At 44.9% G+C, this 18,008-nt stretch overlaps 1 protein-coding gene across 1 annotated transcript; it reads left to right on the top strand.

Moving 5' to 3' along the window:
• The first annotated feature begins 1,303 nt into the window (after nt 1–1,303).
• On the top strand, nt 1,304–14,879 carry CCDC61 (coiled-coil domain containing 61). Its single transcript, XM_075187139.1, has 14 exons — nt 1,304–1,410; nt 1,999–2,154; nt 2,559–2,641; nt 7,382–7,542; nt 7,619–7,771; nt 8,278–8,488; nt 11,724–11,806; nt 11,980–12,173; nt 13,111–13,189; nt 13,316–13,374; nt 13,548–13,623; nt 13,733–13,802; nt 13,947–14,019; nt 14,144–14,879. The coding sequence occupies exons 2-14, from the start codon at nt 2,007–2,009 to the stop codon at nt 14,236–14,238; spliced, it is 1,485 nt and encodes a 494-aa protein (XP_075043240.1). The 5' UTR covers nt 1,304–1,410; nt 1,999–2,006; the 3' UTR covers nt 14,239–14,879.
• Nucleotides 14,880–18,008: the final 3,129 nt, after the last annotated feature.

Raw genomic sequence — 18,008 nt, 5'->3', positions numbered from 1 at the left:
AATAATAAACACCTGATGAAATACCACCTCCATTAAAAGTGTTTGGGTACAATATAAAGGACATTTTATTTGGGGACAAAAGAACCAAAATACTGTCCATTCTATTTGTAATAGTTATGAGCACTAACCATAGACCAATTTGTTTAACTTTTTAATAATAGACTAAATTACAACACCCCCCCTATTAAAAAAGACAAAATCTACCAAAATATTCTCCTAAATTTACAAAAATTCTCTCACAAAAAGTTGCATAAATTCTATTTAACCTAGGCTTGGGCACAGGGCAGGATTAAGATTTGTGGAGGTCCCTCAGTAAGTTAGGTATTGCAGGGGCAAACGCAGGATTTGTAGAGGGGGGTTTACACACCACGCCGCCAGTGGGCGTGACCAGCATGCATGGGGGTGTGGCTATACTTTTAGACAGTACTTGGCTGCTCTCCAACTCTTCCTATCCCTATAATATACATGGGCAATGCTGCGTGGACTACTGTTAGGTGCACGCAGCTCTCCCTTTTCAAGCAGAGCCGTGTGAAGCGGAGGCAGGATACAGCCACCTCAATTGTCCCAGGCTTGGAGGGGGGTTTCCAGGCACTAGAAAATCCCCGCTCGGTTTGCTTATGTGTTGGGGCCCATGTCAGGTAAACTACATGATCAAAATGAAGCCTGCAGTTAATGCGGTTCAGCTTTGTCCAAATGCTGGGCAGTGGGCATGCAGAACCCTCTGTGGACAGCGCATGCTGCTGTCACATGATGAGGATGGTAGCTGCCACATGGTAGGATGGCCAATTTGTTGTGGTCTGGGGCAACTCTTGTTTTAGTGTCTAGGGGCATGGGTGTCTATGTTGCCCAACCTTCAATCTGATGCTACTTATGCAACATCTGGCACTCAGTGCTACTTATTGACATTATTTAGCATGGCATGCTGGAGCTTGTAGTTCTACAAAACCTGTAAAGAAATAGGTGCACCACCTATCTATAGATAGACATGTTTAGCACTCCAGCTGTTGGTGAACTCCACCCTTAGTTACACTACTTACCTATTACACCTAGCTCACCACAGCTGGCACAGCTTGGCATACACAGTATAATGTCTGCCAGCACGCACACGTGACTGGGGCGAGGCCTCGCGGTTGCCATGACAACGCTTTCCTTCCCCAGTCAAACCTCACGACACCAGCTCAGCTTGCTGCCATACAGAGAGCCTTTCACAGGCGCTGACTGACCGAGCGCTTGACCAATCCGAGAACAGCAAGACGAGAAAGGCGGACGCATGTTTGACGTACAGCCCGTGTAGCCAATAGGGGGGCAGAAGATGGGGACAGCGGCAAATGGGGATAGAGGGCGGTGTTGCTGGGGGTTACCGGCGGTTTAACTGACCGAGGCTTAGTAGCTTGAGGAAGAGAGAAGAAGGTGAGTAAGGGGATTATCTGTGTAATATCTGCTTTTACTTTGTGTCCCATGATTATTCACCTGTCTGATGGTTCCTCTGCCCATTCTCTATGGCTAGCACTGTGTCCTTCTATATTATATTTTATGATTATTTCAGCACCTGGGACCACTCACGGGCTTCATTCCTCAGTGTATTCCACATATTTCTTGCAGTTAACAGTGATCTCTCCTTGTCCCTGTGATATACTATGTATAGTTTCCATAATAATCAATAATAAATCAAATCTCATGGGACTTGAAGCTCTCCTGCAGTTGTGGAACTAATAGTCCCAGCATGCTCTTTTCAGTGCCTGCCTGGTACTTGTAGTTCCACAACACCTGGTGAGCCACTGGTTTTCCCAACCCCACTTTAGCTGTTGTAAAATTGCCCTTTCTGCGATCATTTAGTCTGCCAACGCTTATGGGTGTTATAGTTTAACAACAATGGAGTACTCGCAGATATTAGAACCCTGATCTATGCTATTAATTCTCTTTTTAACATATATCTCAGTAGTTCGGTGATAAGTGATGTTGTGTTTTGTACCTGTTGATGATATCCGTCTCTTTTAGATCACATTATGGATGAAGCTGAGATAGCCGAAGCACGGTGCGTGTTTAGAGGCATAGAACACATACTGCGTGTCCGTGACACTGGAGATCGCCTAGAAGTAGAAGTGGAGGATGCTTTGACGACTGACCAATGGAGGGGGGAGTTTGATGCTGAATGTGAGTATCAATAAGTAAAGAAGAGCACTGACTTCTTAGAGGGTTCCTTTGTTTCACAGCGATGTTCTTCTAACAATACAACTCATTGTGTTTATATAGTGCACGTTAACCTATGAGAAATAGGTTGTGCAGCGTTCTGACATTTTAAACTGTATGTTACAATTTTAAATTACAAGGGTGGAAACATTGACAAATGTAACCTATTTTTAATCTGTTTATTGGGGTGCAAAAAAAAAAAAAAGAGCCAATCGGTGTGAATGAGTTCTTAAGACTTACAATGTGTCAGTTCTATCACCCTTTGTTTGGTAGCTATCGGGCCAAAGAGAACGATTTGCAGCCTGCATTATTTTTGTATTGTCATTTTCTTTAGTCGATGCCCATTTATCATCTTCACTTGGTTTCAGTTATAGAAGACCTCACTCACAAGACAGGGAACTTCAAGCAATTTTCCATCTTTTGCAACATGCTGAACTCTGCTCTCACTCAGGTAACGCTCCTGCACTTTCTTTTCTCTGTGATCGACCTGTCTGCATGACCCATACTGCGACGGTACTTACAGTTGTCATGTGACCCTGTGTAAAGGATTAATACTGTATATGACAAGTGGTTGTAGTGTTTAATTTCTGAACACCTATAAGAACTATGGGTCCCCTTATAATTTTTGGTCCTGGGCCCACATCTACTTCAGAGATGAGTTTGAAAAATATTTCATCACAGCATCTAACTAATAGAATTACGTTTAAAACAATCATTTTATTATGTTTTGGGGTGACTAAAGGAGCCCTGCCATGTTTCCCCATTTTACTACTCTGTCTTTGACTTGTTAGAGCAATATCTACACAATCACATAAATGGAGAGATTTTAGTAAGTTAAGAACGTAGTTTGTTACATAAATAAATCATTAATTGGGAAATTAATCTATGAAGAGTGAATTTGTTATTTTGTAACTCTTAACCTATACTGAAGGCTGTTAGAACACACTGATTTATCTCTTTTGATGGCAAAAAAGCTTTAATTATATCTGAGTAATTGCAATAGTTTGAAATATCTGCATTACAAAGTGTTTTTCTCTTTCCTACCATTGGGGGACCCTGCGAGACATTGGGGTAGAGTAGGTGGGACTAGGAGTCTAGGCACTTATTAAACTTGTTTGTTCCCCACGCTCTCGGGGACATTTTTCGCGAGCTGACACCGATATGGGACTCTGCTTTGGTTCCCTCAAAGTGCATCTCCCGGTGCTCTTAATCTACTTCAGCGCTGTTTTACAGGATCACGGGAGGTTTAGTCTTTTCTTCAGGTTCAGGCCCCCCTTTGGTTGGTTAGGTGAAGCCATGGAATCTAGATCTTGTCCTCAGAGCATTTACTTTTGCCACTTTTGACCCATTCATTGTGGGAACTTATGTTATCTCATGGTAGGGGTGTTCCCTTGGATATTGCCTCTGTTCGCAGAGATTCGGTGTCGGGAGTATGGATTGCACTCTCACATTTTATTTTCAAGGAGGATAGAGCGATGCAGCATGGTGGCTTAGTGGTTAGCACTTCTGCCTCTCAGCACTGGGGTCATGAGTTTGATTCCCAACCATGGCCTTATCTGTGTGGAGTTTGTATGTTCTCCCCGTGCTTGCGTGGGTTTCCTCCGGGTGCTCCGGTTTCCTCCCACACTCCAAAAACATACATAGTAGGTTAATTGGCTGCTATCAAATTGACCCTAGTCTGTGTGTGTGTGTGTGTGTGTGTGTGTTAAGGAATTTAGACTGTAAGCTCCATCAGGGCAGGGACTGATGTGAATGAGATCTCTGTACAGTGCTGCGGAATTTGTGGCGCTATATAAATAAATGATGATGATGCGTCGCACCGGGCGTTATTGGTTCAGATAATAGTGTCTGCATCCCACTTGATGCAGGGGCTTGTGGTCAAGCACTCTTTTATTCTTCCTCCTTTTCGTGTTGCAATCTTCCTTGGCTGGTTGTGGTTCGTGCTCTTGACCTCACGGTCTCTGTCCGTGAGACTAATGTCCTCTTTGTCCTTTCGGACGCTTAATAGCGGGGTTGGCCAGTTTCAAGTCTCTGACCTGCTACATCACTTCCACCATTCTGTTGGATTCGGTTTGTGCCCCTCATTGTGTTCTGGTGACATTTAGAGCGCACTCTCCAGGGCGGTTGGCGCTTCTTGGACGGCACATCTGTGTTCTTCGGTTAAGCGGTTGTGCAGGGTGGCAACATCCACATCTGATGAGTTTCTAGGTTGCATGGCTTTGCATCCTCTGATACGAGCTTTGGGCAAAAAATATTGCGTACAGCCGTTCCCTTCCTTAGAGGCCGCTTTGGTATGTCCCAATGTCTGTGTCCCCCAGTGGTAGGAAAGAGAAAATAAGATTTTTACGCACCGTAAAATCGATTTCTCTGACTCCATTGTGGGACACTGCGCACCCTTCCTTGTTCTGAAAGTAGTGCTGCGTTTGATGCCATTTTCAGAATGGTTTCTCCTTTCTTCTTGGCTTGGTTATACAAAACTGAGCTGGGGAGTATGGGCATAGTAGGGGAGGAGTGTGGGGAACAAACAAGTTTAACAAGTGCGTATACTCCTAGTCCCACCTACTATACCCCAATGACTAGCAGGGTCCCCCAATGGAGTCGGAGAATTAGATTTTACAGTGAATAAAAAATCTTTTTCTTTTTCTTTTTTTTGCTGCTTCTATGCGTTTGTTTAAAAAATGTACCATATATATTCTCGAGTATAAGGCGACCCGAATATAAGCCAAGGGACCTAATTTTACCACAAAAAACTGGGAAAACTTATTGACTCGAGTATAAGCCTAGGGTGGGAAATAGCGCTATATAAATATCGTAAATGGTGATGATGATGATGATATCTGTCAGTTTACAAAAATACCCCCCCCCCCCCCCACCAAAAAAAATAATACAACAAATCTTTTGAAAGACTATATGACACAGAAATACACATTTATCTCTCCCTGTTCATCTTCTTATAAGTGATTTATATAAACTTTTGACTAGGACTGCACTGCTATAGACATTAATATCTCTGGGGATAAGGCAATGGGACCGTGGGTATATATCTTTGCATGTGTATTTATATTATGGTGAGGTAGCTGAGCAATAATGTATTTTTCAGGAAGCGTGGTATTGACTGGAGCCAGGCTGCCCCCCTCTCTCCCTGAATGTCTGTAAGACTGTCTGTGCCAGAACGCACATGCGTTCCACTGCGGAACTACACAGACATTCAGGGAGAGAAGGGGGCAGCCTGGCTCCAGTCAATACCAGAAAAATACATCATTGCACACACAGAGGTAATGTTTTATGCTCCGCTACCTCACCATAATATAAATACACATGCAAAGATATATACCCACGGTCCCATTGCCTTATCCCCAGAGATATTGATGTCTCCTCCCAACTCACAAGAGTTTGGTGCTTGCCGAAAGCTCCGCAGTGGAACGCATGTGCGTTCCACAGACAGGAAGTTCGGCACTTGCATTGCGAGTGCCGAGCTTCCTGTCTGTGGAACGCACATGCGTTCCACTGCGGAACTAACGGCAAGCACCAAACTCTTGTGAGTTGATTTTTTTTGTCCACCAAACTCTTCAGTTAATGTTTTCCTTCTCTTTCTCTTCAGCCCTTAAGCGGGCTGAAGCTATGGAGGCAGGCACCACCCTCCTTACGGCCGTGCATTGTGGTCTTTAACTATCACTCGAGTATAAGCCGAGGGGGGGCTTTTTCAGCACAAAACAATGTGCTGAAAAACTCGGCTTATACTCGAGTATATACGGTATCTGTTATTTTACAATCTACATAAAGTAAATTGTCTTAAAATGTACAATAGAATAGCATATATCTGAAATCAGTAACAATCACATACATAAATATTTATGAAGACTAAAAAAATAACCCCAAAAATGAATGCATTATAGTAAAAACAAACTAAACCCTTACACCTGCTACCCAACAGTTCAAGTGAACAGAGTGGGCAGAAGGGCTGTTATATAATAGTATATCTGATAATTAACAGGTAAGACACTTTTATATAAAGGGTTGAAGTTAAAATAGTACATGTGCCTTGAAAAAAATATTCAACCCACAACACATCGAATTTTAAGTAGGTTGAAGAAGGATTTTTTTTTATTTGTCACTGATCCAAAAAGTTTTGAGTACACCAGTTAGTGGACGAAAAATAAAATGGAAGCACCTAAGTATGTGATGGATACCAAGCATATCAAAAGCATGGGCTTCCACAAAGGTGTGGCTTATGCGTTGACTAAGCAAATGACATTCCAGCATGTCAAGGTCATATATAAAAATTTTGGACTGCCTTGATTGCATGTATTTAGAACTAGCATGGCTGCAAGATAGGCAGCACGGTGGCTAAGTGGTTAGCACTTCTGCCTCACAGTGCTGGAGTCATGAGTTCAATTCCCGACCATGGCCTTATCTGTGTGGAGTTTGTATGTTCTCCCCGTGTTTGTGTGGGTTTCCTCCGGGTGCTCTGTTTTCCTCCCACACTCCAAAAACATACCAGTAGGTTAATTGCCTGCTATCAAAAATTGACCCTAGTCTCTCTCTCAGTCTGTCTGTGTAAGTATGTTAGGGATTTTAGACTGTAAGCTCCTATGGGGCAGGGACTGATGTGAATGAGTTCTCTGTACAGCACTGCGGAATCAGTGGCGCTATATAAATAAATGGTGATGATGAAGATATTTGATTTTGTAAAAGGGGTGATTGTTGGGGTGAGTTTAGCAGAAGCTACAGTGGCAAATACAGCACAACTTGCTAAATTTTCACAAACAACTGTCTCTAAGGTAATGCCAGCATGGTATTCCAAAGACAAAACATCATCTGCAAAGGACAATTATTGGGCAGAAAATCATACTCCAGGAATGTGATATTAATGCATTAATGCAAAGTACAAGGCAAAACAGGCAAGCATCTGCAGATCAATTGACTGTAAATTTCATCCTGTGCCGTGAGCTTCCAGTTTACTCAACAATAGTCCAGCTCCAGTTTCCTCCCACACTCCAAGAAAACATACTGGTAGGTTAATTGGCTGCTAACAAATTGACCCTAGTCTGTGTGTGTGTGTATGTTAGGGAATTTAGACTGTAAGCCCCAATGGGGCAGGGACTGATGTGAGTGAGTTCTCTCACAGCGCTGCGGAATTAGTGGCGCTATATAAATAAATAATGATGATGATTTCATGTATTCTCCCTAGACCAGTGAATCGGTAACACTTGACCTCCTGACCTATGCTGACCTGGAGTTGCTACGTCATAGGAAAGCAGGGGGAGCCCAGCGACAGGCACCCCCAGCCCGAAGCTCATCCCTCAGTTCCAAGCGATACTTGATACTTATCTATTCAGTGGAGTTTGACAGGTGAATCTTTTCAGCAGGTGTAGTTTAGATGTGCTTAGTTCCACCTTGCTCTATGCTCATTTCTATATCCCTGCAGGATACATTATCCACTCCCTCTGCCCTATGTTGGCAAACCAGACCCTGTTTACTTACGGCAAGTGATTCGAGGCTTGAAGGATGAGCTGGCTGCTCTGAAACAGGTATCAAATGGAGAGAGCAGAGAATCTGAGATCCGGCATCTGCGAGAAGAGTGAGTACCAAAATAATTTTGGTATTTAAAGAATAACTTCAGTTATCTCCTCTCCTTTTTAATGAGAGAGAACCTCCCTCCCCCATCCATACCTGGAGCAGACAGTCGAATGGTGGTGCTGGAAAACTTTTCACAGACATCTTTTAAAGAGCTATAGACAGCCTTGCAGTATGCTTGTATCCCCTGCATTGTTGTTGAAGGTGAATTGAGCCTGGTTCGGAGCAAACCAGCATTTGGCTTCAGTTAAAGTGGGGGAGTGTTTGGAGTTTGTATGTTCTCCCCGTGTTTGCGTGTGTTTTGTCCATGTGCTCTAGTTTCCTCCCACACTCCAAAAACACACTGTTAAGTTAAATGGTTGCTGACAAAACTAACCCTAGTGTGTGTTAGGGAACTAAGCTCCAAAGGGGTAGAGACTGATGTGAATGAAAATATTCTCCTGGTAATTGGTGGTGCTATACATTATAAATGATAATAATTAGTGTTGTCCTGTAATAACTATTATTCAGGCTCCAACGAATGACAGAGGAAAAGCGAGAGGCTGATCTCGCGTTACAGCGGCTGCAGGACGATGACATTCCCAGTGGTAAAGAAGCCGGTCACATACGTATCCTAAAGAGAGCGGTACAGACTTTGGAGTTAGAGCTACAGAAAGAGAGAAGCAGGAGTCAGCGACTGGCCAGTAAGAGGAGGGAGGAGTGCAGGCACCTAACGGAACAGGTAAAATGAGAGTGACTCATACGTCCTCTTTCTGTACTCTTTATTAAAGAATGCCAGCTTTCAAATTTGGTGCAGAAAGTTGCCAAACTGTCGAATTTCAGAAAACCTTACAGAAGCCTCAATACAATTATGTTGTGCTACGAGGGATACTCTTAGGTTCTTTTCTTATGAATGGAGATGGCAGGCTACATCCTCTATCCGACCACCATCTCCTCTCCTTCTCTCTCTCCTCTTCTCCTGCTCCCCCCCCCCTGCCCAAACCTACTCTGTCCATACGCAACCTCGATGCTCTTGACCATGCCTCTCTGTCCTCCTCTCTCGATACCCTCCTTTCTCCCCTTTCCTCCCAGGCCTGCCCCAACCAGGCGGTCTCCCTCTACAATCACACCCTCACCTCCGCTCTGGACGCGGTCGCCCCTGCCCACTCCGTCCACCCCCGCTGCTCCAAACCCCAACCCTGGCACTCCAAATTTACCCGCTTCCTCCAAAAATGCTCCCGTTCCGCCGAACGTCACTGGAGAAAATCCCGCTCCCTGGCTGACTTCCTCCACTTTAAATTCATCCTTTCATCCTACAGCTCTGCCCTCTCACTCGCTAAACAATCTTTCTTTAAATCCCTCATCTCTTCCCAGTCCTCTAACCCCCGCCGCCTCTTTGCCACCTTCAGCACTCTCCTGGCCCCCTCCCCTCCCCCCACCCCCTCCTCCCTGACTGCCTCTGATTTCGCCTCCTTCTTCTCCTCTAAAATCGAGGCCATCCGACTTGAAATCTCCTCCTCCACTCTCTCTTCCACCCCTCCCACTCTTCTGTCCTCCCCCCCCAACCACCTTCCCCTCCACTCCTTCCGTCCCACCACCGGCGAGGAAGTCCACTCTCTCATTTTATCCTCCCCCCCCCCCCCCCCCCCCCCACTACCTGCCCCCTGGATCCCATCCCCTCCCACCTTCTTCGCTCCCTTTCCCCCACCACCTGCTCCCACCTCGCTCACCTCTTTAATCTCTCCCTCTCCACTGGCATCTTCCCCTCCTCCTTCAAACATGCTCTCGTATCCCCCATTCTTAAGAAACCTAATCTCGACCCCACTTCTCTCTCGAACTATCGCCCCATATCTCTTCTCCCTTTTGCCTCCAAAATTCTTGAGAGGCTCGTCTGCAGCCGTCTCACCTCCTACCTTTCTGAATACTCCCTCCTTGATCCTCTCCAGTCTGGTTTCCGCCCCCTCCACTCCACTGAAACTGCCCTGGCTAAAGTCACCAATGACCTCCTCTCTGCAAAAGCCAGGGGCCACTTCTCCCTTCTCATCCTCCTTGACCTCTCTGCAGCCTTTGACACCGTTGACCACCCCCTCCTCCTTCACACCCTCCAGTCTTTCGGCCTCTCCGGCCCAGTCCTGTCCTGGTTCACCTCTTACCTTACTCACCGTTCCTTCTCTGTCACCACCTCTGGGTCTCTCTCCCCCCCATCCACCCTTCCAGTTGGGGTCCCTCAGGGCTCTGTTCTGGGACCCTTACTCTTCTCTCTATACACCTCCTCCCTGGGTGAACTCATCAGCTCCTTCGGCTTCAGCTACCACCTTTACGCTGATGACACTCAACTATACCTCTCCTCTCCTGATCTCTCTCCCTCCCTCCTCTCTAGGGTGTCCGCCTGCCTCTCTGCCATCTCCTCCTGGATGTCCTCTCGATTCCTCAAACTTAACCTTGCCAAAACTGAGCTCATAGTTTTTCCTCCCTCTCATACCCCATCCCCTTCTGACCTCTCCATCACTGTCAACAATACCTCTATCTCACCTGTCCCCCAACTTCGCTGCCTTGGTGTCATCCTCGACTCCTCTCTCTCCTTTGGCCCCCACATCCTCTCTCTTGCTAAATCCTGCCGCTTCCAGCTGCGCAACATCGCTCGCATCCGGCCCTTCCTCTCCCAAGATGCCACCAAATGCCTTATCCACTCTCTGATCATCTCCCGCCTGGACTACTGCAACCTCCTCCTCACTGGCCTCCCCCACTCTCATCTCGATCCCCTTCGATCCGTCCTTAACGCTGCAGCTAGGCTTATTTTCCTCTCTCGCCGCTCCTCTTTTGTCTCCCCCCTCTACCTAGCCCTTCACTGGCTCCCATTCCCCTTCAGAATCCTCTTTAAGCTCCTCACACTCACCTACAAGGCCCTCGCCAACTCCACTGCGCCCTACATTTCCACCCTCCTCTCTATTCATGCTCCATCCCGCCCTCTCCGTTCTGCCTCTGACCGTCGCCTCTCTTCCCCCCTTATAACCTCCTCCCACACGCGTATCCAAGACTTCGCCCGCGCTGCCCCCCTCCACTGGAACAAGCTCCCTCCCTCCATCAGAACTTCCCCTAATCTGTCCGGCTTCAAACGGGCCCTAAAAACCCACCTTTTTCTTAAAGCCTTTCTGTCTCCCACTTAACTTCCTACCTTATCTTCTGCCTCTGTCCCCCTACTCTCCCTCTCTCCCCTGCGTCTCTCTGTCTGTCCACCCCTCCCCTTAGATTGTACGCTCCTCTGAGCAGGGCCATCTCTCCTCCTGTTTCTACCACTTCTAACTCTGCTCTCCAGCTACTTAGCCCTCCTCCTCAAAGGTCCTCCACCCCACGTCCACTTTCGCTCCCTCCTCCCCCCTGGGGGTCTCCCTGTCTTCCGCGCCCCCCTTCTTGGGCCCCGTCGTTTTCGGATCCTCCCTCCCCTTTCCCCGCCCTCTCTAGCTGTGCATTGAGCGTACTGAGTTGCTGTGTTTACTGTACTGTGCTGTCTCCCATTGTATTGTGATTTTGTTTGTCTCTGTACGGCGCTGCGGATGCCTTGTAGCGCCTTATAAATAAATATTAATAATAATAATAATACATAAGCCACAGGAGTGGCAGAAACTGGTAAAATAGATTCCATCTAATAAGAAGATATTACAGCTTCTAGAGAGGAGATCAGTAGACTGTGGTGAGACCTGTTATATGAAGTTCTAGTTCATAATCATGTTCAAAGTAATCTTGCAAGTAAATAATAGACGATCACAACTGGATAGTGTTGCGCACTTTTGTTATTCACAGCACATTGCAGAATTACTTTTAATTTGTCCCCTCCCCGGGGAACATATATCTGATTACTTCTTACCCTCTGGGCTGCAGCTGTTACTTTAACGTTAAAAGGGTAGTGCTAGAATTATTTTGTTTTTCAAGGGACCATATATTACTAACATCCTGTGTTACTACCTCCCTTAATTCAGCTGGAAGAGGCACGGGCTGTGGAGCGGACACTTTGTCTAAAGGTGAAAAGTCTGAGCACGGAGCTGGCTATGTACAAGCGAGGGTGAGATATTGATGAATGTTGATGAATTTATTATTCATTTACTTTGTACTGTGTCGTTGTGATAGAAGCTTGGTTGGTTGTATTGTATTACTCTCCCCTATGAGTTTTGTATGTTTGTATATGAAAGATGACGCATGAGCTTAACGTAAATTAGTCCCTCGCCCCTCCTACAGGCGCGTGACACCTACTGGCCCTTCCTCCCAGAGTCGCTCCAGCTCTGCTGGTCGTGCGCCCATTCACCGTAGCACCTCTAGGGGAGAGACTGGCACAAGGCGGGAGCGGTCCACATCGCGGGAGAGAAGTGGACGGAGCTCGGGTGAGGGAAGGAGTCTGGCTAGGCAGGCCAGGTTATCACCCTCCCCTATGGGTAAGTGCCACCTCCTTCTGTCTGCACAATGTGCTGCCTGTGGGGCAGGACCAGCAAGTATCACAATATGAATGTACTTACTAAAGGTTAGAATACAATGCCCTTATAGCTACATTATGAGTATCTACCATTGCAGTAAATATATGCATATAAATCTGTGTGCAAATAGATGGTTGCATTGCTGGGTGGCACCATTACAAGACCTTTACTGCACTCCCAAGTATTGATGTCTATTTAATGCTCTGGTTGGTAACCAATATATTTATATATGACAAATAGCATCGCCACCTATGGTGTTAGTTGATGATGCATACTATAATTATGATTGTTTACAGTTCTAATGTGATCGTTATTAATGATTCTTTTATACCTTGATTTTTGCAACTTATTTTTATAAGAAGGATAACAAGCAAAGCACCAACACAAAGATAACAAGCCTTTACTTTTATTTGTTAACAGTTATTCATATAGCGCCTACATTATATGTAGCACTTTTACAGGGAATATTTAATCAATCATTCACATCAGTTGTTGCCCAAGTGGAGCTTACAATCTATGTCCCCTACTACATGGACACACTAGGATTAATTTGGTCGGCTAATTAGGCCAATCAGCCTACTTCTATGTCTGCGGAGCGTGGGAGGGAACTCGTGCAAATGCCAGATGGATAGGGCCTTGGTCAGACTCGGGCCAATGAGCAGTGTAGTGAGGCAGCAATGCTAGCCACTGTGCAACTATGCTGCTTATATGCACTCTCCCAGTTGTTGCTTTCATTATCCGATTTAATTAATGTGCCAGAGGCTGATATCATCACACAAATGGACAGAGATTTTTTTTTCTCCATTTGCTTACTGTCACAGGTTGTTACTATGTATGCCATTGTATAATATTCTGTGGACTGTGACTAGCCGCTTATATCTCAAATGTTTTCTCTTAGCTATCCGCCCCCCGCGGTTTGACCCTACAGCTTACATCAGAGACAAAGAGCGTAAACAGAAAGACACAGACTTGAAGAAGTGGGTGAATATTCCTCCACCTGCCCTCTGTCCGTGCCATATATACCCACTCTTTTTCCATTTACCCTGTAGTGGCATCTTTTCAAAACTCTACCATTATTTTATTTTTATTTAATTTTTTTATAGAGGTCGTCAGGTCTTGGCATCCCCATCCAGCATGAGAGGCCAAAGACGTAGTTCATCAGGTAAGCCATACAGCCATGTATTGACCTACTCTACTACAACACCTTCGTGTGCCGAACAGAACATTTCTACAGGGTCCATTTAATAGTGTCGGAGAAGCATCTTAAGATGTTTCTCCATGTGGTCCTGTTGCCTTCTCCATCATAACTTACTTATAGATGTTTCTCTGTAACAGTTGAGAGTCTTCGAAGTCATCGATCCTACCAAAGCTCCGGGGATGACATGGAGTATGCCAACCCGCTGCCCATCAGGTGATGTACTAAGCATACTGGGGTTTTGTACTTCGTTGGGGAGGTGCTGGTCCAACACAGGTAAGTCCACTCTCCACGTTGTTCACAACCTACTGTAATCCTGTTGTAGTGGAGACAGAAAACTGGCTACACGTGGCCGGAAGCCCTGCACTCATTCATCCTGGAACAGCCGCAATAGGGTAAGTTCAGTTATGAAACCTGCTTCGTTGTTGCTCTCTGAAGTCAGTCTGTGCTTTTACTGTTGGCTGATGGACATTTGTACAATATATTCTGTGTAAGCTGGAAGTAGGAGAATATCACTTGTCATTTCCTTTGGTTTGCAGGGGAAGAGAGACCGGTCATCTGGAAAAAAAAGGCTTTCCAGCACCCCAAACTATGACCGTAAACCTGAGAAAGGTACCGGCCCACGACCATATTTACAAAAATCTTGAATGCAATGAAACCTGATCAGGAGTTAACCTTTCGTATAAATCCTTACTAACTCTCTTTTCTCTCCTTTTTTTTTTTTTACTGAACTTAGAGAATCGCTTTGACCCAGTTTCTGACCTATCTGACATTGATGCCCGACTGCAAGCGCTGCAGGATTACATGAGAAATCTGGACACACGCACCTAAAGTAGAGACCTGATCAGTATTGATAAAGCATGAAGGCTTTCAATCATTAGGACAAGGTGTACGGAGAAACAATGGCCGATCAGGACTATTATTTTGATTTAATATATTCCCACAATGAAAATGTCTGACATGCACTTCTCTGCCGGAGGTTCTTGGACACTAGCAGTCTCTGAAAGGTTCTTATGCTGCTAGTTAGTACACAGTCAAACCGTGCAGTTCGGCGGAATATGCAACATCCTTCATCAGTGCTGAATTATGTAAACGGAGCGGTCATAGATGGAGCCTGGTCATTCATATTGAAGACTTAACCATGTCAAGGAAGGACTCCACAGAGCGCAATGTAATCTGGCTGTGATGAAGTTAATGGACCCATAAGATATTTCATCCCTCATCTTGGAATGGATCTGACATTAGATTTGGATAAATGAAACACATACTATGTTAAGTAAAGGGGAGGGTGCAATTTTAGGACTAATGTATAAGGAGGTTTATACTTCCTAAAAGGCCTGTGTATATGGGATCTGTGTGTTTATGCCATTTTATTATCAAATGTTTTTGGCTGGTGGATGGGAAGATGGATTTTAAATGTGATACATTTATTTATTTGTATTTTAATGTCTTCAATGAAACTTGAAATATTTTTTGTTTTGTCTTTTTCTTTTTCTTTTTTAGTCCCTAAAAAATATTTAACTTTTTAAAAATATTTAAAAGTATTTTAATCCTTTCAAAATATTAAACTCCGGAGTTAAAATATCAAGTTATTTAAGACTGGTATCGGTGCTGCCCACTCTGAAATGGCAAAGATGTAACTCTGTGTTCCAAAACAAGCCTAACTCATTGTTTGAAGGGGAAGGTGAAATAGTCTGTTGTTTTAGGGTGCTCTCCTTCCTAATGGAAATCATAGACACAAACACAGAAAATATAAATTGGTTCTATTTGTAATATTAAATAAGGTGTGTGTGTGTGTGTGTATATAAATATAAACACATACAGGACTATTAATGCACCATATATATATTATTTTATGTATATATAGTCCCAGCTCTTAAGTCACATTGTTCTGACCAAGCCGTGGGGGGGGAGTGGGGAGGAGCCCTTTGGGGTGTGGTGCAGCACTTCCAGTTTGCTGCACGTCACTAAAAAGTATTGATTTAAAAAATAAATAAATACAAGCACAACAAATGGCACGGCAAACAGGGAGCAGGTAAATGCCCCGCCGGTTTGTCTGACAATGGAGCAGATAGATACACTGCAGGTCCTTCTGACAAGGGATCTGGGTAAATGATCTGCATTCCTATTGAAAAGAGATGTTGTATAAGCTCTGCAGCTACTTTTGACCATGGAAGTGGATAAATGCTCTGCAGATCCTCTTGACAAGCTAAGCGGGTAAATGCTCCGCAGGTCCGATTGACAATGGAAGCGGGTAAATGCAGTTTTCTCTGACAAGGAAACTGTTAAAGTGCTCTTCAGGTTTCTCTGATAAAGGAGCAGGTAAAAACTTCTAAGCGTCTGACATGTGAACTGTAAAATGGACTGTAGGCCTCTTTAACAAGAGAACAGGTAAATGCTCTGCAGGGTCTTTGTGAGAAGTGAGTATATGCTCATTAGGTTTCTCTGACAAGTTAGCGGGTCAATGACCTGCAGGTCTACCTGGCATGGGAGTGGGCAAATAGTCTTTCTGATGAGAGGTAGGTAACAGCTTAATAGACCTCTGGCAAGGGATCTGGAAAGTAATTTGTAGGCCTCTAATAAGGGAGTGGACAAATGCCTTGTGGGCAGCACGGTGGCTCAGTGGTTAGCACTTCTGCCTCACAGCACTGGGGTCATGAGTTCAATTTCCGACCATGACCATATCTGTGTGGAGCTTGAATGTTCTCCCCGTGTTTGCGTGGGTTTCCTCTGGGTGCTCTGTTTCACCCCCCCCCCCACTTCAAAAACATACTAGTAGGTTAATTGGCTGCTATCAAATTGACCATACTCTCTCTCCGTCTGTGTGTGTATATGTTAGGTAATTTACACTGTAAGCTCCAATGGGGCAGGGACTGATGTGAGTTCTCTGTACAGCGCTGTGGAATTAGTGGCACTATATAAATTGATGATTCCCTGCAGGATTCTTTGGTAATAAAGCAGTTAAATATGTGCTCTTCAGGTGTCTCTGATGAGAGCAGGTAAATGATCTGCAGGTTTCCCTGGCTAGAGAGCAATGTTCATTCTCAGAAGTGTTCTTTACCAAGGGAGAAGACAAGTACTGTGATGAGGGATCATCAAAATCCTTTGTTAATGATCAGACTGAAAGGGAGAGGTCTCGTGTTATGTCGTGTGCTGTATGCTGGTTAATAGGACTACACTAGTTGGGTGATGCCTCTACTTAGAAGTCAGTGTTTTCCTGTGGCCAGTAGGCTTTTTATATTAGAGAGAGATAATTTGTGTATGGTGGTTTAGTTCTCTGGCATATTAATTGCTGTGCGTGCATGACCCTGATTCTGTGTGTGTCTCTGGCAAGTGGTTAATAATTTAGCTGAGAGTCTTTGCTAGATCTGCTCTGTTGGTTGTCTTTGCCAGACACAGGTTAATGAGCCCAATTGGGGCTGGATGTCTTACAGGCAAGGGTTAATTGTTCCCCCAAGTGGCTATGCATTGGCCAGCGTTGGTTTCTGCCTGGCAGGGAGGGTTAAACGATGTGCGCTCGTCTGCACTATGTTTGGTTACATTCCTGTGCCGAGAGTTTTCGGATGTTTATATTTAGAGCATGTGGAACTTATGAATAGGGAGAGAGACATGGAAAGAATGAGATTTCTATCTATATCTGCACATCTATCTGCTTAATTCTCCGCCCTTCTGTCCATCAATTTACTGTACCAGTAAATGTCTGCACATCGTTTTACAGCACCTGTCTAATCTATGTGCCCAAAGTGAATAATATAACTGGTTAGAGGTATAACACTAATTTCTGTTTATAAACGAATCCTAATGTAAAATGTATGGGACAGGAGAGACGGTAATAAATGTCGAGAGGACATAGACCACAAGAAAGGTAATATGGAAGATAAGGGGCCTAACGCTGAGTTTAACTTGCACCACTTTGCGTATCGTAACTGCGCACGGCCACAATCTGACCCTTGCACCTCCTTACGACAGGAGAAGCAGAACCGGGAGGGAAGCGCCGATTCCTATTCACGTAAATGCGGCTGAGGGAGCCGTATCTTTTGCACCTGATGATCATCATCAGCACTAGCTGGCCGCTGCTGATTGGCCGAGAGTTCACCTCTGAAGCTGATAGGTGCTTTCTTCATTGGTGGTCCGTATATTCTAGGTTTTTGTGGATGTATATTAAATTTGTGTGTGAGAAGGAATATTATATCTGCTGTTTTAATAGATGTTTGGATAGAAAATGCACAAAGGGAAGGGGGACAAATAAAACTGATGGGAGTAGAGGAATGAGGGACATTTGCAAAGAAGGAGAACGAGAGTGGGGAGAAGGAAAGGTGGACAAAGTAAAAAGACATTGTGAAGGCAGGGAACAGGCAAAATGGTGTGTGGGGGGATTTAAAGGTGGAGACGGAGGGGACTGTAAAGAGAAATAAGGGGGAATTAAATTGAGAAGGGATTACACGGCGGGAAGCAGAGAGTAAGGTTGGAGGAGAGTAATGGCGCATTGTGGAGGCAGAAAGAAGAGGGAAATGATGTGTGAGATTAAGGGGGACTGTGAAGACAGGATAGGGATAGGTGACTGCTAAGGCACAACAATAAAAGTGGTGTGATTGCAAATC

The sequence above is a fragment of the Mixophyes fleayi genome, chromosome 9, assembly GCF_038048845.1.
Source record: "Mixophyes fleayi isolate aMixFle1 chromosome 9, aMixFle1.hap1, whole genome shotgun sequence".
Taxonomy (NCBI): Eukaryota; Metazoa; Chordata; class Amphibia; order Anura; family Limnodynastidae; genus Mixophyes; species Mixophyes fleayi.
Note: the sequence above shows the minus strand (reverse complement) of the source record. Positions and strands in the feature narration are given on the sequence as shown.